Source organism: Carettochelys insculpta, chromosome 9, assembly GCF_033958435.1.
Source record: "Carettochelys insculpta isolate YL-2023 chromosome 9, ASM3395843v1, whole genome shotgun sequence".
In the NCBI taxonomy this organism is placed as follows: domain Eukaryota; kingdom Metazoa; phylum Chordata; order Testudines; family Carettochelyidae; genus Carettochelys; species Carettochelys insculpta.
In genome coordinates, this window is record NC_134145.1 from 58,238,650 (window position 1) to 58,261,691 (window position 23,042).

At 43.1% G+C, this 23,042-nt stretch overlaps 1 protein-coding gene across 2 annotated transcripts in view; it reads right to left on the reverse strand.

The window, feature by feature from the left end:
- The window catches only part of XPR1 (xenotropic and polytropic retrovirus receptor 1), a 172,839-nt gene extending 155,188 nt beyond the window's left edge, over positions 1–17,651 (reverse strand). For both annotated transcript variants that reach the window (XR_012646570.1, XM_075002732.1), the window contains exons 1-2: positions 17,412–17,651; positions 9,313–9,364 (exon numbers count right to left, since the gene is read on the reverse strand). Coding sequence is in view for 1 of the 2 variants with exons in the window: in XM_075002732.1 (XP_074858833.1) it covers positions 9,313–9,364; positions 17,412–17,480 (121 nt within the window). In the remaining variant the exon portion in view is untranslated. The remainder of the gene's footprint in view (positions 1–9,312; positions 9,365–17,411) is intronic.
- Between the last annotated feature and the right edge of the window lie 5,391 nt (positions 17,652–23,042).

Consider the following 23,042-nt stretch of genomic DNA (forward strand, 5'->3'; position numbering starts at 1 on the left):
GTCCGCAACATCCAAGCTTTTCTGAAGTGCATGCCTAAAAACCTGGTTGCTTTGTCCACAAACTGAATGATTTCTATTACTAATTTAGAAGATCTAAATTACAGGTTTCTTCTTCTTACCGATAAGAAATCCTTATTTTGTTTCCTCTCCCTCTCTCTCACCTCCACCCAGCCACCCACCCACCCCTTGGCCTTTTGAATTTTATAGCTTTCCCACCTTTACCTTTACTACTTATCCCAGCAGCAAAATTAGAGTATTTTCTCAACACCATACACAATTTAACCTTCTTACATGTAGTGATCCAAACTCAGAGAATGGCAAAAGCAATGAAATTATGTCCTACAGAGATACAGATTTATGTTCTGAGTAGGAAGAGCAGTTCATTCCACCAGAAGTAAAATAAATTTAAAAGCTAGTTTCAAAATCCCTTAGAACAACAAAGATCCTGGGGAAAAAATATTTAGAGTGGACCCTGTCCACTCAAGCAGATAATCAGAATGAATTATTTACAGGCATGCTTTCATCTTCGCTGCTGCTGAGAAGAGTTGAATTCTAAGGAGCTTAGGGAGATACCGACACATCTGCTAACCAAGTGGAATTATCAGTACAAGTCCAAGCAAGGACAGTCCAGCAACCTGTTTTGCTAGGGGCAGGAAACTGACAGAAGACAACAGGAGAAAAGCACAGCACTACTCACCCTACATGAAGCCAGTATTTCACACATTTGTCAACGGGTGCTTTTTTGCCTTTGAGAAAAAGCAAGACATGATACCTGACTTTCACCACAGAACACCAGGAGCTGCTGCCTAAGCGCTTTCTCTCACAGCAAAGACACAGTACCAATTTCTACTGACTTCTTATACTCATGAGCAGGTTTTCCATCAGAAACTACGCAACTTCACAAGTCTGAGGGCTGTGAAAAGTTGAAGGAGGAACAATCTTACAACAGCATAAATTCATCCATTATGAACCACTCATTCTAAAAAATATTACGTTTCATTTCCAATAATAAAGCAAATATGCACGCCAAGTAATCCCCTGGGAGTTCAAGTAATTTCCTTTGCAAAACATTTAAGAATGGGAATCAATTACATATAATTTGTCTGTTTTTACTGGCTTATGTCCTGTATGTGGAAGCGTGGTTTAGAATGGCCAAAAATGAATAATTCTAAGCAGCTGCTTGGATAAGAGAAAGGCATATAGTATTGCTTTGATAAAGGGAAAGTCCACAAAAAAGATACTGATGCCAGTCTAAAGGAAACTATGCAAAAGAAAGGTAATAAGACACAGGATGAAATGGGATCTTTAAACAAGTTAAGTTAAACTACATATGCATGAGCAACTTTTCCAGAAGAGGGTATGCAGGCCATGTGGTGTAATTCATGCAAAATTCACAGAAAAAAAATACATAATGCTAGTATTGTATTGCTCCGACAGAAGACATGAGTGTTCAGACATACAATGACCTTGCCTCTTCAATCCTCATTGCCTCGATGCAAAATAATCAGAATGCATTATTCAATACTGGAATACTCAAGGAATTATAAAGCAGCAACAAGAATGTGAGAATATTATGGCAATAATCCAAGATTTACAGGAGGTTACTTGGGTCAGATCTACACTAGACTTGAAAGTCAACCCTGGATATGCAAGTCCAGCAACAATTGTGCAGCAGGAATAATCATATCTAGAATCGACTTATGTGGCCATCCTCACAGAGAGAGGCTGACGGGAGAAACTCTGCCATCAACCTCCCTTACTCCTTGTGATAATGAGTACCACCAGGGCTGACTGTTGAGCCCAACAGTTCGATTTCACACATCCCCACTAGGTGTGTTAAATCAAACCCCAGAAGATCAACCCTGATCAGGTCAATCTCCTGGTAAGTACAAGTTAAACCTCTCTAATCCAGAACCCTCTCACCCAGCAAACTCTGTAATCAGGCATGATTTCAGTTAGATGGACAACCACTTACCATGGGTGTGACCAAGCTTCCTGTAGTCCAGTAAAGTTTGCTCAAAGCCATCAGTCCTGGGTCTCAGTGTTCTGTGCTGTTAGTTAGCTCTAGCTGACCCCAAATGTCTTCTCAGAGTAGAAGTGTTGGTAATACATTAGAAAATATTGACCTCCCATCATCCAGCAAATTCTCTCACACAGGACCAGTCAGATCCCAAAGGTGCCAGACAAGAGATGTTCAACCTGTATAGACATACCCATGAATTTGCCCCAGAAGTGTGTGATGGGATTGCAGGGAGGGGACGAAGGGGAGAAGATGTTTGTTTTTGCACGGTGTTCCAGTAAATTATTTTGGTCGTTCACATCCCCGCTTTTTTTTTTTAATTAAAATCAAACCCTCACAGCATTCAGAGGTTCAATATGGAAAAAACACTTTATACTTGCAAAAGCCAACCTAGCACAACCTAAGGTGGTGTTACTATACAATAAGTCAGCAAAGTAAAAGATCTCTACTTCGATCCAGGCTCTGCTCATTACTACTCATATCCCAGGCTTGTCCTCACCACTACTTTTTAAACATTTTGTGGAAAGTTGTGAGAATACCAATCATTTGAATTCCTTAAGTGTCACTTAGAAGTTAAAACAGTGTCCATGTCCAAAGTGGGGAAAAAAGTCAGCCCCAGGTATCAGTTTATTTATTATTTTTGATTTGTGTTAAGCCTGAGCAGATCTTTGAGACTTCACACTGTTCCATTATTTCTTGGGAGTGTTTTGGAGGTGAAACAAAGCACTTATGTAACCCTTTGATATGTACAGAAGCTTACAGCAGCAGTTTAAGAAAGAGTCCATTCTTCACTGTTCTTGTAACAGAGTAGGAAAAACTTGGAAATTAAGAGAAAAAAATTCCTCGGTTCTAAGGAAGCAAAGAGACTGAAACTTCTCCTAAATCAAGTGATATGACAAAGCCTTGACCAGTAAGCTAATACTCCATATTAAGCCAAATAAAAGATCAGATGTGTGTCCATGCTGCAGTCTGCACCAGTGTAACTAGATAAATTCGAAAAACTTCTTCCATTAAACCAGTGCAAACTGTGTTTAGACAGGGCATCTGGTAGAATGCTTATCCTGGACAACGGTTTAAATAGCAGTGAAAAAGAAAATATGCACTATTCTGGCAAGAGCAGCATCTCTCATATAGGCACTGTCACGAAACCAAAATCAAATAGGCACTACCAGGAGAAAAAGTCGGTGATGGATTACTGCTGGTCTGGCTATTAACAATCCAGGAAGTTTGCAGTACCATCAAGGATAGGAACTGGAAAGGTGTTCTGGACATATTCTGCATGTAATCTATGGGCAGGTTGTGTCAGGGTGCTGTAACCAGAGCAGAGGCAGATTAGTGCTTCTCTGTGAACAGCTATTCTGTCCTGCTCCAAAATTTGACCCAACATAACAATGTTGGTACAAATACCTCACTCCAGCCAAACATATCAGATGGACAAAATTTATCTTAGTAATTAAGTCGGTGATTCTCAATCTGGAGCACAGCCATGACAGGAGGCCACAAGGGAAAAGAATGAGAGAAACAGAGACAGAGATACTTGATAAAATGATTATTCGCTTTTCATAACTATTATTCTTCAAGATGTGTTGTTCACATGCATTCCAATTAGGTGTGTTTGCCCTGTGCGCACATATATCTGACACTTTGCCCTACCAGCATCCATGGGGTTAGCCAGGGGGACACCATGGAGTAGGACCGATATAGCATGCCACATATGACCCTGCTCATCCACCCACTCATTGGTTCCTTCTTGCTGGTTACTCCAAAAGAGGGGAAAGAAGCTAGGTCTTGGCATGGATGTGAAGAACACATCTCAAAGAACAACAGTTACGAAAGCTCAATGACCATTTTTTCTTCGAGTGCTTATTCACATTGATTCCTACTTGACTGCTGATCCATGGCGTAATGTGTCATGAAGGTATGAATTCAGGACCAGGTGGCCACCCCGGTAAATGTCCTGATTTGGCACTTCAACTATAAAAGCCATGGAAGAGGCTAGGACTCTTGTGGAACGTACAGTGATTACTGGTGCAGGAGTACCAGCTAACTCGTAGCATTTATGGATACAGTCCATAAGCCATGGGGTGATACATAGTGAAGAAACAGGAGGCCCCTCCGGTGGTCAGCCATAGCCACAAAGAGCTGGGATGACTTTCTGAAGGATTTTGTATGGGCCATATAAAAGGCCAAGGCTTTATGAGTGCCCAGCAAGTGCAGCAGTTCTTGCCACACATTGGCACGTGGCTTTGGATAGACCAGGAGAAAGAAATTCTGACCCAGGTGGAACTGAGTCAGGCCTGAGCTGCACCTTACCCTTGTAAAAAGAGAGTATAAGGGTGTTTGGTTGTGAGCACTCTCAGCTCTGATACCCATCTGGCAGATGTGATCGCCACTAGAAAAGCCACCTTCTACAGTAGGCAGAGGGGGAAGCAAGTGGCTAAAGGCTCAAAGGGTGGGTGCATCAGCTTAGAGAAGATTAAATTCAGATCCCGTGTAGGGATAGGGACCACGCCAAGGGGTAGGCCCTTTCCAATACTTTGAGGAAGTGTGCAACCAACAGGTTCACAAGAACCATCTGGGTGCCATTCCCAGGGTAAAATGCTGAAAAAGCCAGTAGGTGGACTCTGATAGACGAAAGGGCTAACACACTTGATCTTTCAGGTGGAACGGGGAGTCAAAAATGGACAAGATAGATTCTGCAAACAAGAACTGGGCTAGGGCACACTTGTTCCAATGCGGCCACAGATGGTCAGAATGGACTGACGGGTAGACAAGTCAGAAGGGTCATATATAGCATATCGTACCAGCACCACTCCAGGAAGCTTCCTGGCTGACTGGACGGATGCCGTTTGGGGAAAAGTTTCTGACATCTGTGTACACGGCACAAGCACACACCTAATTATAGTTTTCATGAACAAGCACTTGAAGGACTTAAACCTCCTCCATTGCTACTAAAACTCACTCCGAAAGCTGCATTTCATTGAACATCACCTGCCTTCCTTCCCTGTTATCTCAGCAGCTGCTAACACAGCTGGCCAAAGCAGCAGCCCACATGTACACGAATGCAAATTCAGCCAACACCACACAAGTTGTTTCTCTCTTCCTATAACACTTAGCTCAGACACAAGAGCACCTGAACTCCATGAGATATCAGACATCCACCTTCACATCTCAAGCAGTATACTGATAAAAAGGAAGTCAACAGAAGCTGCAATCAAAATAAATAAAGCAGAGAAAAAGAGACTAATTGCGAGCGACAAACAGGTGGGGTGTGAAGATTATGGAAAAGAAACAGATACAAAAGGGGGAGAGAATTGAGCAAAAGAATGGCCATATGATGGTGACCATGGCAATACGTGGGCAGAGGGACAGAAGGGCATATCCTCCTGCCAATCCGCCGTAAGAGCTATTTCAACAAAAAAAAAAAAGAATGCAACTACTAACAAATGATCCCATGCAGACGCTTGCCACTATGGTGTATAACCGGAGGGATTTTTAGCAAAGGTGAGCTAAAAATAGAATGCTCAGTATATTAATTTATACCATTTGCTGCTCCTTTATGACATACAAAATTGGGTTCCAATAAATACTTCTGCTTGCTTTCTTACAACAACAGTATCAGGATGTCAACTACCCCTTTTTCTGGAAGGATTTTGACGATTTTAGAGGACATCACAGGAGACACACACAAATTAGAGCTCTCTAGCTCATCTAACTAGAAAAATAATATAAATATTATGCCATCTGATGGTCTACACACATGTTGCTCCTTTTCCATTAGTGTTTTAATTACATATCCAAAAAGACAGAGCACATTTAGATACTATGCTAAAACTGTCAGGAGGGAAAACAAGGTTACAGCTCTGAAAGTTTAATCATCACATTTAGAACTAGCTTCCTGAAACACCTCTCCACACCCCTTACCTTGTTATTTTTAAAATCATATTTTAAGCTATTCAGGAACAAAAACAAGAAAGAGAGTCTATGCTCTCATTCAATATCACACCAAGCATATAACATCACCTACTATTTGGAGAACACTATAATATACCAAGACAGAATAGAATGAGTTAAGGCTGGAGCTTCAGCCATTACTTGGAAAACGATGACTCGTCTCAGTTCGTGCTTTACTAAAATAATTTAAGCTTGTACAAATTTACAAGCAGGCAAAAGGTGCTGGATTAACACCCATGCAAAGAATGAGTAGTCTTCATGCACAGAAATAAGACATATTGCAGGCAGCAGCAATGCAACTTTTCTCATACTGTCATCAATATGCCCAAACTATGTCTCAGAAACTAGCTGTGACCTTTCCTGATTACTCAATTCTTGGCCTCTCCACTGAACAGCCATCAAATAGTAAGCCTGTATAGACACGGGCTACATGTGAGCCAGTGACCTAGAGATGGAAGGCAACAATATACTATCATTACCCCAGGAGCCATCCAGTCCCCGTACATTTCATTTGCATTGGATTTCTACTAGTGTCAGGAAAAAAAACCCACAGATTAACAGTAATGTGCATAATCAATTTGGACTAAACAACACTGTTCCAAACTAGCATCTAATCAACTTTCTAGATTATGGTGTCTTCAAAGTATTTTGACCATTTTTGAACAGTTATGCACACTAGGAAAATGGGACACAGGAGTGAAAATTTCAATGTCGATGTAAAATCATTTAGTTTCCAAAATAAGCCATATAGTCCACCCAATGATTAGACTGTAGCCATCTGGCTGTAAACGTCCAGTTCTGGGGTATGGTACTTTGCAGAAAAAAGTATGTTTGTTTTGACAAAACTGATAGAATAAAATAAGTAATCATGTTAAGATAAGTCTAAGATTTATACTTCCACTACTCCAAAGATACTTCCCTACAATCCAGAGGCTTCAGAAAGGTTTCTGTTAGCTTTGTTCTTTTGAGGGACATCTACCTGGAACACATTACTTGACACTGGCATACCAAGTCAGACAAGCTAGAGTGCCAATGAGAAGTGCAACAGGGAAAGTAACTCAGATATTTCCTGATGGACAGTATTTTCTAATGGACAACCTGCCCAAAATTCTCAATCACTTGAGACGCAATCAGGAGGGATAGCTCACTGGTTTGAACGCTGGCCTGCTAAACCCAGGATTGTGAGCTCAGTCCTTCAAGGGGCCATTTAAGAATCTGGGGCAAATAGACTGGGGGAAAAAAAGGGATGGTGCTTGGCCCTGCCAAGAGAGCAGGGGACTGGACTCAATGACCTCACAAGGTCCCTTCCAGTTCTATGAGATGTGATATGATGTGACTTGTAAAACAAAAACTTTCTATTTGTGAATAATCTAAGTATTATACCCAGATGCACGGGTGCTCTTTTCTTAATCTGTACATTACATAAATGTTTGTCATTAGCTTTAATTAAAACAAAAATATATTTAAGACTTGTCCCCACTACATATAGAAATAATTTTGTAATGTTCTTCCCTTAAAAATTATTTTCACCAGTCAAAGAACAGGTACAGTAAGTAACATCTTGGAAGTCTAGTTTAACTTGCAGGAATCAAGAACCTAAAATTCCCCATCAGTTACACTGAACCCATAATTAGAAACTCTGACTATTCACAGCTACTAAGGCTATGTCTGCACTAGACATAGAAGTCAACCATTAACATGTAATTTTATCTACACTAACTGCATAGCTAAAAATCAACCTATTGGCAGTGGACTTTGATGTCTGTCTATATGGAAGAAGGTGGACACACACGTTTCTCCCATCGACCCTTCTTATTCCTTATACCTTGCAAGGAGTTCCAGGGTCAACTTTGAGCCCTGATAGCATTGTTTCACACAGGACCCCAGAAGATCAATCCTGAGCCGTCTTCCACGACATACTGTGGCTGATCTTCCATGGTAGTGTGGCTGTAAGCTTAGTGTATTATCTGGTAAAGACCACGGAAATACAAGGGGCTTATGGGCAAGGAATTTAGGAATAGACTGGTTGAAGGAGAAAGAATGGGAAAAAAACATTTAACACTCATATTTTTCATTGCTGCTTTTTCACAGCAGGTGAATAAGTAACTTAGTACTATAGAATGAAAAGACAAAATACTTCAGAGTTCTGATTTTAAAGAAAAAAATAGAAAATTCAAAGCCTTCTGCAAAGATTAACTCATACTTAGTCATCTGGGAGAGAAGAGATGTTCAGTGTTCAAAGTTCCAGTGTACTCTATGAAAGTGACCAACCAGTAGTTAGGAATGCTCTATGCTTTTTTCAACTGATAAAACAATTTACCTGCAAGGATAGATGATACAAAACTGCTTAACAGCACCACAGAAAACACTATCAAAATTAACTAACAGATGTTAGCAACACTGCATCGTTTTCCTGGTTTATATCTACAAAGGTAAATAAATAAAGTCACAACTGTATTAAAATAGGGATTAGGCTAAAGGTACCACTTTATTAATAATTAATGCTCATCTTTGATATTGCATTCAGTTTAAGCCACCTCATTGCAAAAAAGTCAGAAAGTTATGAGGAGATCAATTAGAGGCTGGAGCAAGCAATTTAAAGATTAGGATTATTTTGTAGCTCTCTTAACAAAGGAGATGAAAGACAAACATAATGATTTTTATCAGAAAAATTAGTTTTACAGGTAATCGCTTGATTAACAAAGCCTAATCTCACAATGCAACAAGTTTAAAGCCGATAGGTTCTTTTTTACATAACATTATCAAGGAAACTCTGCCAGCGAACAGATATAAATGGCTTATGAAGAAAAATATCAAAATAATTCTACATTTATACTAATAAGAACAGCACACCACCAGCTGAAAACAGGATAAAAATTAGAGGCTCTGATTTATGATTCTGGGTATAAATTGACCAACAGCTGAGATCACAAATAATTATTGCAAATTGCAGTACTGCAGAAATTAGATAGATGCATTATGACTATTTTCTACATTTCTGTCCAGCATTTTGTATTAGCCACTTCTGGGGACTAGAAATGCCATACCAGAACAGATTACTACTCTCAACACATGAAGACCACTGCATGAGATGTCCTTATACACATGAAGAAAACAGCTGTTACAAGCCTCAGACTACAGAAATGCTGTTTTAATGTTCTCTAATGATTCAGTAAACAAGGCTTTAGAGAGCTGAAAAAGCATAATTCTGCAGCCAGGATCTTGCTTCCCTTTTGGTCTATTAAGTCTGTCAGTTTCAGGAAACACGCAGGAGGAAGCTGTGCTCGGAACTCAACATTCAGCAATACAAGTCTGACTCAAGGTCACATCTTACTTACCTTCTATAGAAGGGGCCTGGTCCTGAGCTGCATACAGCATCTCCTTGAAAGCCTGCAGCAAACAGAAAAACAAAATAAAACATAAGTCACTCTGATAAGCCTGTTTGAAAATGAATAGCAATTAAAGTTATTTTAATCCCCCAAGACTGATATATAAAGCTATGGAATGTGAAGTCAGGGCAATTATATTTAGTCCTGTCAACAAACACACAAACTACATGTTTACTGACAGATTTGTCTAAAACTTGTTGCCTTGCTGGCTAAAAGACAGAATCTGTAAATATTCTCATTTGGAAAAATATTTCCTATTATGTAGGACTGGACTTTACTAGAGAGAGACCTGACAGTTCCAGAGCTTTGGTGTGACACAACAGGAATCTGTCAAGGCACAGGAAGCCAGAGCCTCGGGGACTGCTTCCCAGTATTCTGAAATTCTGAAAAATACATACTTTTCTTTAGAAAAGTGAAGACAACATGACAAAAGAAATCAGCATATTTTCCTTTTTATTTTCTATTGAATTTGAAACTAAAAGAGAACATTTATCCAGAAGAGGACTGTTAATTAGAACTTTGGAATCATAGTGTATCATGCTCCAGAAGTCAAGAAACCAAAGAGCTCAGGAAGACCAGTACGCTCGTTTTCTAGTACAGAAAGCAGTTTCACAAATAAAAGTGGTAGAGTTCACTCAGCTAAACATATACTTGATGGCAATCCATTCTATTGCACATGCACAACCTGGGTTCAACAGTGGTAATCCATCATCCCAAAACTCATGAGTTCCAAGCCTATAGTGAGGCAGTTACAATCCTCTTCATGTGATGATTTTCAGCTAGTTACTCAAGCAATACTAACAATTCAAGAATGGGTCTAATAACATACACTCCTGGGCGCAACACAACTACAAATAAAGATAGGACGATGATAGCTAGACTTGTTGTACTGCAGCCAGAAACAGTAAGGAAAAACAATTTCTTTGCTTATGTTTATGCAAACAATATCCACCATAAACAATGCATGAAGAATTTGCAAGTGGTAGAGATTAATTTATGATTTTCACAACAACTGTATTCTGAGATTTGTGAATTCAACATATAAACCATTATGTTTTAACAAGAACTGCATTGTTTAGTTCCACTTTAGGATATCTGAAGTGTTCAGCTTGCCCATTTTGAAGGTTATCCTTCTCCATCCTGAGACCATGCTCCTGTAACCAACAAGATGCAAAGGCCAATTCTTGAGCCACTCTCCAGTTCTCCAAAATCAAGACACTACAGCATAACTACCAAATACTAATGAACGCAAAAAAATACTACGCAAGGCAAAAAAAAATGCAAACTGAGCAGTGAGAAAACAAACCAGAACTGTGGTGACACAGTGGTCATAATCTTGCAAAGTAAATACAAGGTCTAAAGGACATTTTTGTGATGGGTACCACAGATGGCAAGTTAGACATTTTAACCCATATCCCAAAGGTCTGATTCCTCAATCCACACAGAGGTCTCAGCATGGGTCATTTGTGTAACTATGTTTTCTAACTTAAGATACTGTTTACTGATCCTCTCCTTGCCAAATAAATGTTCCCCCTCAACTGTTTTCTTTTTAAAATATTCCCTGCAAATATTTGGCATCTGAATCGCCTTCATATTCTTGCTAGTCAGCTGCATATGACCTGGGTTCCAAAGTCTATCAAGTGACAAAAGTGTGCTTGTTTTTCCTATTAATTTTTGCCTAGCTATAACATTTTCCATGCACCAACACTCATGCAGCCAAAGAGGAATATAAAGCAGGGAGAAAAGGCTAGCTGAAACCTCCTGTAAGAAGGAAACTGCTTCCCAAATCTCCTCAGACACATATAGAACCAGGAATGGGGGAACCTACGGCCCATGGCTGCCAGTGGCTTGCCCTGATCCAGCCCGCAAGGGTCAAGGGTCCCCCCATCCCACCCCCATGGGCCCAATCAAAGTAAGCCATGGACCACATGTGGCCTATGGGCTCTGCCTGGCAAGGGGAAGGAAGAACCTTGATGTACTGCAGGGAAATGCTCCCTACAGGGGCTACCCATGCTGGCGCTCCTTTTGGCCAGGAATCACGACCGAAGGGAGCAGCGCACGAGGGGAAGATACCTGCCAGTACAGGGTGGCAGGAAGCCACCTGTGCCCCCCAGGAGATGCGCTAGCTAGGCGCCCCAATCATCTGTACTTTCCAGATCCTCCCTCTCCCCGCAACCCCACACCTCCACTCCCACACCGCTCCTGCATCCTCTCTTTCTCCCAGACTCCCACAATACCACTACATCCCATTCCTGCACCTTTCACACTCCCTTCCAGACCCCACACTACTACCCCAGCACACTCCTGCACCTTACCTCCCACCCAGACCCTGCACTGCCACCCCCAGAACGTTATATGTTTCTCACTTGTGTGGGTCAATGACTCCCAACCCAAAAAAGGTTCCCCACACCCATATAAATGATTAAGAGAAAGGCAATTTCTCCTGTTCTAAAAAGGCAGTAAATTTCCCTCCTCAGAACACACTATCTAAAGGCTAAAGACCAGACTTTAAAATCATGCATGCCAAGTCATCATTTAAAACCTAATAAGGTCTCCATCTTCAATCCAGTTTCTCCAAAGCAAATTACCACAGTAAACTCATTAATTTACAATGAATGGAAGTCTCAGTGTAGATTAGGAATAATGAAACAAATGTAAACAAAAAACAAACCTTGCTACAGCAGCACTAAGCCTTCTCTGATAATCCAAGGAGCAGGTCAGCATTACAGATTAAAAAGGAGTCCCTACTCTATCTTTTCTCTTGGCCTTGTCTACGCAAGATATTTGTACCTCTATAACTCACAAAAAAGCAGACCTGTAACACCTTAAAGACTAAAAATTGTTTATAAAGTAATGAGCTTTCACTGCTGAAACCCACTTCTTCAGATGCCCTGTTAAGAACAAGTGATCTAGAGAAATACAGAATGAAATAAAAATAACAGATGTGGCGAGCTTTGGCCTAAAGCAAGATGGGTCCTGACCCCCCAGTTACCAGCTCAAACCGCCCCCAGCCCAGCTCACCACCCCCACTCGTGGCTCTGACTCACCCCCACACCCCAGTTCAAACCTCCCCCCCGGACCCCAGTTGAGACCGCCCACAGCCCAGCTCACCATGCGCAGATGGCTCCAGCTCAATCTTCCCCTGCCCCGGTTCAACCCCCCTCACCCCCCACATGCGACTTCAGGTCAACTCCCCGCCACCCCGCAGCCCTAACCACCCCAGGCTTAACCCGCCTGCCCCCTTCCCACAGCCCCAACCCACTGCTAGGCTTAACCTTCCCCAACTCCCCCACCCAGCCCGAGGAATTACCTTACAAAAGGAGCTCCTGCTGCTTCCCCAGCTGCAGAATGTGCATTCCAACAGGGAGAAAAAAAAGCCACCTCCAACTTACATGAAATTCGAGTTACACAAGTGTGTGTGGGACCTCAACCCTTCTGTAAATCGAGGCACTGCTGTATTAGCAATTATCTGAGAACTTACAGAGAGCCTCTGTGGTCCCAGAGGAATAAAGAAAAACAAGGTACCTATCTTTAAAAGGAGGAACAAAAATGACCGAGAGAATTATAGACCAGTCAGCCTAACTTCAATAACTGGAAAGTTACTGGAACAATGAGGAAACAATAAATCTGTAAGCATCTAGAGGATAATAGGGTAATAAGTAATATTTGTCATGGACAAATTATGTCAAATCAATCTAATTTCCTTCTTTGAGAGGATTACTAGCCTAGAGAAGAAGGGCAAAACAGCAGATATGATGTATCTTGATATATGTCAGGCTTTCAGCAATCCCACTGAATATTTTCATAAGCAAACTAGGGAAATGAGGGGTAGAGGAAAATTATTATTAGGTGGGTACATAATTAATTGAAAGACCATACTTTAAGATTAGTGATTGATAGCTCACAGTCAAACTGGGGGATCTGTCCAATGGGGTTCCCCACGTGTCCATCCTAGTCCAGAATTATTGAGTATTTTCATTAGTGACATATCTAATGAAAAGTGTGTTTATAGCATTTGCAGATGACATTATGCTGGGAGGAGTCACTACCAGTCAGAAGGACAGGAGTAGAACTGAAAGTTACTTTTGACAAACTAGAGAACTGGTGTCAAATCCACCTGGTGTAAGCTGAAAGTACACACAGGAAAAAAAATCAAATGCTCAACTACAAAATGGGGAACAAATGGTTATGATTATGCAGTACCATAGGTGGAAAAAAATCTGTGCATTCTAGTTACTCACAAAATGAGTATGACTCAAGATTGTAATGGGGCTACAAAAAAAGTCAGGAAAACGTAAGAAAAATTTTCTGCCTGGTAGGGTATTTAAGCACTGGTATAGACATCCAAGGGAGGCTGTGGAATCTTTTCTCACTGGACATTGTTAAGAACAGGTTAGATAAACATCAGCCAGGGATAGTTCAGGTTTACTTGGTCATGCCTCAGTTCACGTGGCTGGGGAGTAGGGCCCTTCAGTAACCTTCTAGCATGAAATTTCAATGATTCTAGCAGCCTCATTCAGGGCATGTCTTCCTTTGCTGATTCCCATAACCCTTCTAGCAAATATCTACTAGAGGCAAAATGCAATATTAATTTGATATTTTTAGAAGACAAATATCAACCTGAAATATAGCCACCACTTGGTTACGTAATTCTCCGAATTACCCAGTGAACTGGCAACTTTACCCTCATCAAATGAAACATAAACCATTTTTAGTAAGATGGTTATTAACTGGTATTCAGATACACGGACTAATTCCTTTAGGACTGGGGAGCAAAGAGAACAGGTAGACTTGCTCAAAACAGTAGACATTATAATTATTATTCTGCTCTGGTTATTCCTATTAAAAATATATTAAGATGTAAAGTGCCCCACGGGCAGGAGAGAAAGCTGAAGTTGCAGGAAATTTTTAAATCAGCCACTATCAATTCAGAAGATGATGTTGCTAGTCACAGGTCTCATAAAGCTATCTGGTGTCTATCACACATTTCAAGTTGTGGAGAAATCAGACATATCACAGGCAGAAACAACTGTGACTGAAACTTCTTAAAAAAAAAAAAAAGCGGGGGGGATTTTTATCAGTGTATGCACCTAAAAACAAAAAAACATACAATCTCCCTCAGGCCAAAATGGAACCATCCAACAAATCTCACAAGCTAGATTTCAAACTAAGTAATCAGCAAGACTTTCTGAAAGTTGCAATAGTTAATACAAGTTGAACCTCTCTTACCCAGCACCCTTGAGACCTGAAGGGTGCCAGATGAGAGAATTTACTAGACGATAGGAGGTCAATATTTCCTAACACATTACCTTACATTGCTTACTGGGCTCTTAGAGGACAGCACAGAACATTGACAGCCATGACTGGTGGCTGTAAACAAACTTTATGGGACCACAGGGAACATGGCCTCACCCATGATAAGTGGTCGTTTGGCTAACGAAAATCATGCTGGATTATGTATGTTGCTGGATGAGACAGTTCCAGATTAGAGAGGTTCAACCTGTACAAGAGTGTTCTGAAGACAGTGAAATACTACAGGATGCCTCCCTAACCTTGGAATGAATGGAAATGTAAAGCTGATGCAGAAATAAAAGCACACAAGTTCCAACAACAAATATCACCGATGGTACTAAAAAACAAGAGCACAAAATAGGCTATATCTTCACTGAGTGGGAAAACACAAGCTTCTGAATGAAGAAATGTCGTGCTAATATTTATTTTCTCTCTAGAGTGTGTTGCCAAAAATTGAGGAAGACATATAAAAGACTAGCTCTGCTAACTTGCCTACAGTCTTTCCTAAAAATTCCACAAAGAATAAAATTACATTTTCCAAGTAGTGTCAGTGCACTGAAGCATTAATAATTTTTTTCCAGCAAAGCTCTGAGTAACAAAGGATGTTAGCCTTCAGATTTCATGCCAAATACTCCCATGGATATCTGTGCAGAAATCCAAATGATAGATGCATTTGCACACACAAAGCCCACTAGAATACGTCAGTCCATTTGTTATTGTTGTTGTTTCTTTTGCCAACATTATGGTGGATGAGAATTTATGGGATATTTGCTAGTTGGCTTACATAGATTTCAAGAAACCATAATGACATGTACACTGCAAAGCTCTATTCATATGTACTCAAACCTTTAAGGTTTAATACAAATCAAATACTGAATCTTTCTGTACTGCCTTTCCCATTTGTTCCTTTAAAAAAAAAAAAAAAAACATTTCTACCACAATTTATGATTAGCCAAGAGATAATTTTACTGATGTCTTCTGAAGGTTTTTATTCTCTCATCATAACTGATGTAATACCTGAAAAAATAAAAGCTAAATTCTGAAAATAATCCATGATTAATAAATCAGAATCTCGTGTGTGTACTGTATTCATGAAGGTTTACACTGGCAACTTAAGTGGCTTTTTTACCCCAAAAAATCAAGCATGCAGCAGACAAATGCAAAACAAATTTCCACAGACAGCCTCACTAACCTTAAAAAATTAAGCAACTGTTGCTATAAAAACTATAATGTTCTGGGCCACTCAGGTAGATCTTTATAGTCACCACATCTGTCTCTTCAGTTCTGGCTTTTAGGAGCCATATTTCACCGAGAGGCAACTCTGAGCCAAAGAGATCATCTATTCCAAGCTTCCACAGGCAGAGAACTGACAGTGGTGCTGAAAATCACTTGCTCACAAGAAGCTGTAAAAACAGCACCAAATTTAATAAGAACCATAATCCAGGTTGCTGTTAGGATCCCAGAACTGAAAGGACATAAAACAATACAACACCACAAATAACTTGACGAGTCCACAATGCCTATACTTCTAATTTATGTAAAGTTCCCATAGAAAGAAAAAATACTGCAAAGGAGAAATAATTCTCAGTCTCTCACATACCACCACGTTTGATATTATCACTGGTTTCCTCTAATAATCCCCACTGTTATTAAATAATTTATTTACTCCTCAAGCTTCTGAACTCAGCTCATCGGCTAACAGAAAGGTTAGAGGCAAAAATCCAAAGCTGCCGCTAAACATTACACATTTAAGTTGTTTTTGCCCAAGCTCAATGGATGGCATGAGCTGCAATCTCATTCTTAAAATCTGTCTAGGTGTATGAACATGTTGATTTGTACTATGTTTCTGTTAAGCACATAAACTGAAACTGCAGCATGCCAGATTATCTTGTCCAACACAAAAATAATCTCTCAGATCCAAGTGCGAATACAGCACATTAGCAATACGTATTGACTACAGCCCTTAGGGCTCATTGGCTATTTGAGAGGATACAGACCTTCCCTCAAGCATATGCAACTAAAATACATATAGCAGTGTTTGGTTTTTAAAGTATTGGCGCCACAAAAAGGTTTCGTTATTTAAATGGCCACACCACCTACTTATTTAATCAAGTTTCAAACAGAAAAACAATCAAACAAACAGTCCAAGTTCCACCTTTATGGACAAAGGCTGCACCAGCAAAACACATTTTAACCATTTTGTAGAAGTTTAACCTTTGGCTTCCTCAATTTGGAAAGCCAAGTCTTTCAGGGCACGCTTCTAGGCCATCTTCCCATCCAACTTTCCAGGCAGTGAGAGAGCCTCCGGGTAGACGTTTACCTCCCTGAGCGGGGCGAGGCTGAACAGGACCTGGAGTGATGGAAAGCGACGGGTGCTACCAGCAGATGCGGGCTGAGCGGGGGCAGACAAGACTGACAGGAGACCGACCAGGAAAAGCGCCCAGCGGGTGGGATGAAGGAGAGCCCGCCGGGCTGGGAGAACCCCAGAAGCAGAGGGCGTGACACGGGATCCAGCCGAGCCCCGAAAGGGAGGAGAGGCTGGGCTGGGCTCCTCCGGCCAAGGCCCGCAGCAGGGCATGGCGTGTCCCAGCGGGGAGCCGGGGGGCTGCTCCCGGGGGAGGCAGTAGACGGCGCCGCAGCTGAGCGGGGAGAACCCGGGGCGACCACCGATCACACAGCCGGCAGCCGAGGGGGCCGGCTCGGCGGTCAGGCCCTGGATGCCCCCCCCCGTCGGCAGCGCCGCCCGGCCCGCGTACCTCATACTGGATGTACTGCTTCCGCCACTCGGGCGTGATGTGCGCGGAGAGGTGCTCGGCGAACTTCATCCTGCCGCCCCTGCCTGGCCGCCGCGCTCACTCGGCTACCCCCGAGCCGGCTCCGCGGGACCCCGCGCCGGCTGCTGCTAGCGGGCCGCTGCTGCCGCCCCCGCCGCCGCCGCACATGGGCCCCGCCGCCCGGCTCGCCCTCCTCAGCGCTGCCCCGCCGCCCACTGCGGCCCCGCCGCAGCAGCCGCCGCCATCTTCCTCTCCTCGCTCACCCTGCCCCCCCCCCCCGCACCCGCCGCCCGCAGGACGTCATCGCCATGGTAACCGCCGCCCACCTCCTCCGCCGCGGCTCGGAGACCGGCCGGGGGCGGGGCCTACAGCGGGGTGGGGCGGGGCAGGGGACAGCCAACCCCGCCCCTCCGTGCGAACGTCGCTTGAAAGAAGGCCGCGCGGAGAGGGCTGGGGGGGGAGGAGTTTCTTTGGTCCCGCCTACTTGCCTCCCCGGTCGCGGAGCAATGCAGCGGGGGTGTGCAGGGGCCGTGTAGCTGGGCGAGGTCGGTCTCTGCAAGAGTGTGCTGGGGAGGCGCTTGGCCTGCCTGGTGCAATTAGGGTGACCACATTTCCCTGTGCCAAAGAGGGAGCACCTGGCCTCTGGAGATGGGGGGCTGCTGCCCTGCGGTTCGGGGTGCCTGGGAACAGGGCGGCTGCCTCCCTTGGAGGGGTTCTTCGGCAGTGGAGGCGGCTGCCTTGTGGCCGGACTCCCTGGCAGCAGCACACTGGGGAGTGGGGGCAGCTGCCCTGGAAAACAGCTCCCAAGCGGTGTGGGGCATTGGGAAACAGGCAGCTGCCCCGTGGAAGGGCTCCCTTGCAGCAGGGGCTGAAGTGTGGGGTGCTGGGAAACCAGGCAGCTGCTCCCTCCCAGTGGGGACTAATGCCCTGAGGCACCAGGGAGCAGAGCAACCACCCTGTGGCAGTGCTTCTTGGCTGTGGAGGCTGCACTTGTAGCTGGGGGTCCCTGTCAGCTGGGCAAGGGCAGGGGCAGGGGCAGCTGCCTTGTGGATCTCAAAGCACTTTATAAACTAAAGGCTGTCTGCTTCAGTCCTGGCTCAATTTTCACTCTGGCTTTACCATGGCAAAACTCCTATTAACTTCAGTGGGATTTCTGACTTGAGCTGGCATCTGACCAGGAACACCGAAATACAGCCTCCTTTTGTACAGATAGCTCTAGTACAATGGAGAACAGAGCACTAGCCAAGGAGGGAGAACTACATTCTGAACAATGTCACTGGATTGCCTCGTTTTATGAAAACAGAACAAGGAGCAATGGTTTTGAGTTGTGGGGGTGCGGTCGAGGCTGCTTCTTAGAAAAAGCTATTTCACTATGAGCGTGGTGAAACTCTGGAATGGTTTACTAAGGAGGTGGCAGAATCTTCTCACCTAGAGGCCTGTAAGTCCCTGTTTGACGAAGCCCTCACCAGATGGTTTACTTGGGATTGGCCCTGCTTTCTGCAGGGGGTTGGACTCAATGGCCTCCTGAGGTTTCTTCCAACCCTATGATGGCGTGAGTCTATGAATGTGCTGTGAACTTTCTAATGCTTGTGCAGAGAGTAGCTATGCTGGGTTTTTTGTTTTTTTTTTGTTTTTGTCATCAGTTGAAAAATAAAACCATTTAAGGAGCGCTTTCCATAATCTTTGCTGGTTAACTGAACAGCTAATAAGTCACTGCTAACAGGGAGAACTGTCACACACCAGTTTTCCCTTTAAAAGTAGCATACTTTGGAAAGCCAGTTCTGTGCCTATAGTAGTTGAACACCATCTTTGCTCCTAGGTCTAGTTCCTCCACTTTGACACTGACTCGCTCTGGAATTGCCAGTTATTTAACCTCTGTTCCTTACCAGCCTTCTGTGGTGTTGCAAGATTTAATTAATGGTTGCAAAGTTCTTTAGAGCCTGGAGTGAAAGGTCCTATGTAAATACAGAAATTATGAGCATATTATTGAGCTTACTTGAGTAATCTGTGTATTACAGTAACAAACACATATCCTGCAGCTTTATTGGATGTTACATGATGATGAGCAAAAAGTACTTTGTCTTTTCATTTTTTAATGGCAAGATGCTGCACTCGCTCTCTCCCTCTCTCTTTCTCTCTCATTCTTCATTCGATCTGAGCTGATCTTGACGCTTGGAGCAGGGAGCCGTGTGCCACTTTTGTGCCTCCCTATACTCTTTGCCTTGTCCCAATGTTAGTTACAGCATCCTAGGAATGGCTGTCACTTGAGTTCTGAGTGCAGCAGCTTCCTGTGGCTTTGGTTCCCAGGCCGTTCACCACTTAGGAAGTAGACTGGTTGCTTTAGCAGGAGCCAGGACTAAACTGCAAGTGCTGAGCAGATTGGCTTGAGTAGACACTCAGCCCTCTGCCAGGGCCAGTCTCACCGAGAAAGACTAAGTGGGAAAAGGGCAGAGCTGGTGTTCCTTTTTCTGCCTGTCTGAGGAGGTGAGCTCAAAGGGGGACAATGTATCTTTGCATGCTGGAAATACTCTGGTCATTTTTACAAAATCCAGCCCGAAACTGGCCATCTGCAGGAACTGAGGTCATGCAGTTGATGAGTGGGGGATGACCACACAAGTGTCAAGGACCCCCGTTCCCACAAACCAGGCCCGTTGCATGTTGACACCTCCTCCCCCAGCAACCTTCAGAGCCCCCTTCCTTCACACAAATTGTTGGAGGAGACTTTCTCATGAGTGCATCCCACCCTCAATGACAGTTGCATCCACAGGGGCACTGCAAAGGAGGACAGGGGATTGCTTGGTAGCAGAGCAGAGAAGGCACACCTCTATCTCTCACCCTCCCAAGCATAACTCCCCACTGTTCACTCAACGTGCTGCCCTCTGTGCCCCATCACTCCCACCCCATTTGAAAGTTGTCTTGCCTTTTAATTGTGAAAATCTGGTCATTCTAGATGAATTCCCTCTCCAGCCCTGTTACGCCACATAAACACTGTGCAGTGGGTGATGTCCAGACCATCCTTCTAACCATTTTTAGCCTGGGTAGTGGCCTATCCCTGCAAGGCTAATGTGAGTCACTGGGGACAAGACGCACTCATGAGAGGGAAAAAGGTATGTGAAAGAGATGGAGAGGGCAGGGTGCATGTGTGAGGGTGAAAAAGGAGTGTAAATTCTATTGGACAGGGAACAGATTGAGAATAAGGACAGGTCTACACTAGACCTTAAAGTCAATCCCAGGTATGCAGTTCCAGCTACAGCAATTGCGTAGCTGGAGTCCATGTCTCTATGATTGACTTATCTGGCTACCCTCACTGAGGCTAAATCTATACTAGCGAAATAACTCGACTTCAGATATGCAATTCTAACTGTGGCATTTGCATAGCCAGAATCGATGTACCAGAATCAACTTATTTCCCTACAGAAGACCTAGCCTCTGTACTCTCATGGCAACCTCCCATACTCCATGCAATAGCATGGAATACAGGAATCAGCTGCCAACCCCAGAGAGAGTGATTTTGCCACATCTTCACCAGATGTGCAAAATCAAACTCTGGAAGAGCGACCCTGACTGAGTCGATCTTCAACTTAATGGACAAGCCCTGAGGGAGGTTGACTCTCCCGTCCACCTTGCTTACTCCTTGCAATAATGAAGAGTACGGGGCTGATTGTCAACCTCTGATAATTCGATTTCACACATCCCTGCTAGGTGTGCAAACTCAAACCCTGGAAGATCGAGCCTGACCTGGTCAGTCTCCTGGTAAATGTAGATGTACTGTAAGGGAGAAGATGGATGGGAAGAAAGAAAGAATGTACAGGAAAGAGGAAGAGAGAAAAGAGTGGTGGAGCAGGGAGATTAGAAAGAGGGATAAGACTGTAGAAAAATGGAGGAAAAGTAAAATAAGTTGGAGTGAGGGAAAAGAAATGGTAAAGGAGGAGGAAAAATGCAAGGGAAAGAGTGAGTTAAATATGTTTAATGCCCAAGAGTTATAATAGACAAATACTAGGTACTTGTACAGCTTATAGATTTCTACTACAATGGTCTGCAGTTTACCAAAGCTGTTTGTAACTGTGACAGAAAGCACATCCATCTTCACACGTTACACTCGATTGCAATAATCCCTAAAATGCTTCTTGTGCCGTATCATTTGAAAACAAATAATAGGGTGAAATATGTGTAGCAAAACTATATGTAACATTATGAACAAAAGCTGAAATTCTGACTGAAAGGTGATTACCAGTTAAGACTGAGGAGGAGGATTAACCTCTTCCTCAGAGACAGACAACTAGGTGATGCCTCTAGCCCAGATGTCCTCAAACTTGATTGGCAGTCGCTGGTCAAGTGGCCATTCTTTGGCAACAGAGGGAGGTAGGAGCAGAGTGATTAGCATTTTAACAAACAGCAATATGGAACCTCTTTTACCATGAGACTCCATGTCTCTGTCTTCACAGTGGGAAGGAACTTTATGACCCAATAAATTTGTTAGTCTCTAAGGTGCTACAGGACAGCATGTTGTTTATCTGTGGGTAATGCTTAGGGAAATGCATTTCAGTGGGAGAATGCACTCTAAAAGTGAGGGGTGAAAACAACCCAGATATTCTCTCTTTCACCTGCAAAGACAAAGTAACCAGCCTTTGACTTTGGAAGAGGTTCTGACCTGAGAATTTCCTCAGCCCTGTTGTTAGGATCATGTGGTAAAGGTTTTAGCTTGAACTGAGTCTAGTTTCTTAAGATTTAGTTACTAGAAAGTGATTGTTTATTTCTCTTGTACCCATTTCTGACTGTAGTTCCTTGTACTCACTTAAAATCTCTATCTTTCAATACACTTTTTTTAATCTAATCTAGCTCAGTGATATTGATCTCTTATGGGTACAATAGACCTCTAATATCTAAACAGTCTTGGAGAGAACTGGGACAGTGCAGATCACATATTTTGGCGAAAATTTGGGACTGGAGTGTATTGCAGTTACCCTCCAAAGAGTAAACATGGCTGGTGAAAACCTGAGTGTGGTTGGTGTGTTGCTGACCGGCTGCTTGGGTCAGAATTTTTGGACCAGGGCTGCAGTTGTACAGATACTCAGGTTGTTCAATGCATGCTGATAGGCTGTTTACTGGCAGCCCAGATTGTGAGACCTCTAAGATTACAGGGCAGAGAGTGACGCAGCCCACTCGCTGATCAGGATTGCACTCTGTAGTGTGATAGTAATTAAGGAGATTGTACAGAAATGGCTGTGGCAAATCGAGGCCATTCTTTTAGGCCAGGGGTCTTCAGCCTGGTCTTCTTTAGGACTTCTTTGTGGCTCCTGACACAGTAACTGCAAAGTTAACAAAAAAAAAATCCCTATTGATAAACAGTGAATATCTAAAAGCCCCAAAATGAAAAACTCATATCTAAATAGCGAACGATATGTGATCTCAAAACGCTGGATAACTCCTCCTAGCGCTCTCCAGAGAGAGAGAGAGTTCGGGAGTGAAAGTCAGGGAGGCAGTGGTACAAACATACACACACACATAAAGTGTGAGGAAACAGAATATGTAAAATTTTTGTGAACATCCTGCAGCAAATATGTATCGTGTTACAAATTATTGTGTGAGTGCCGTTCGTAAAATAGGAATTAC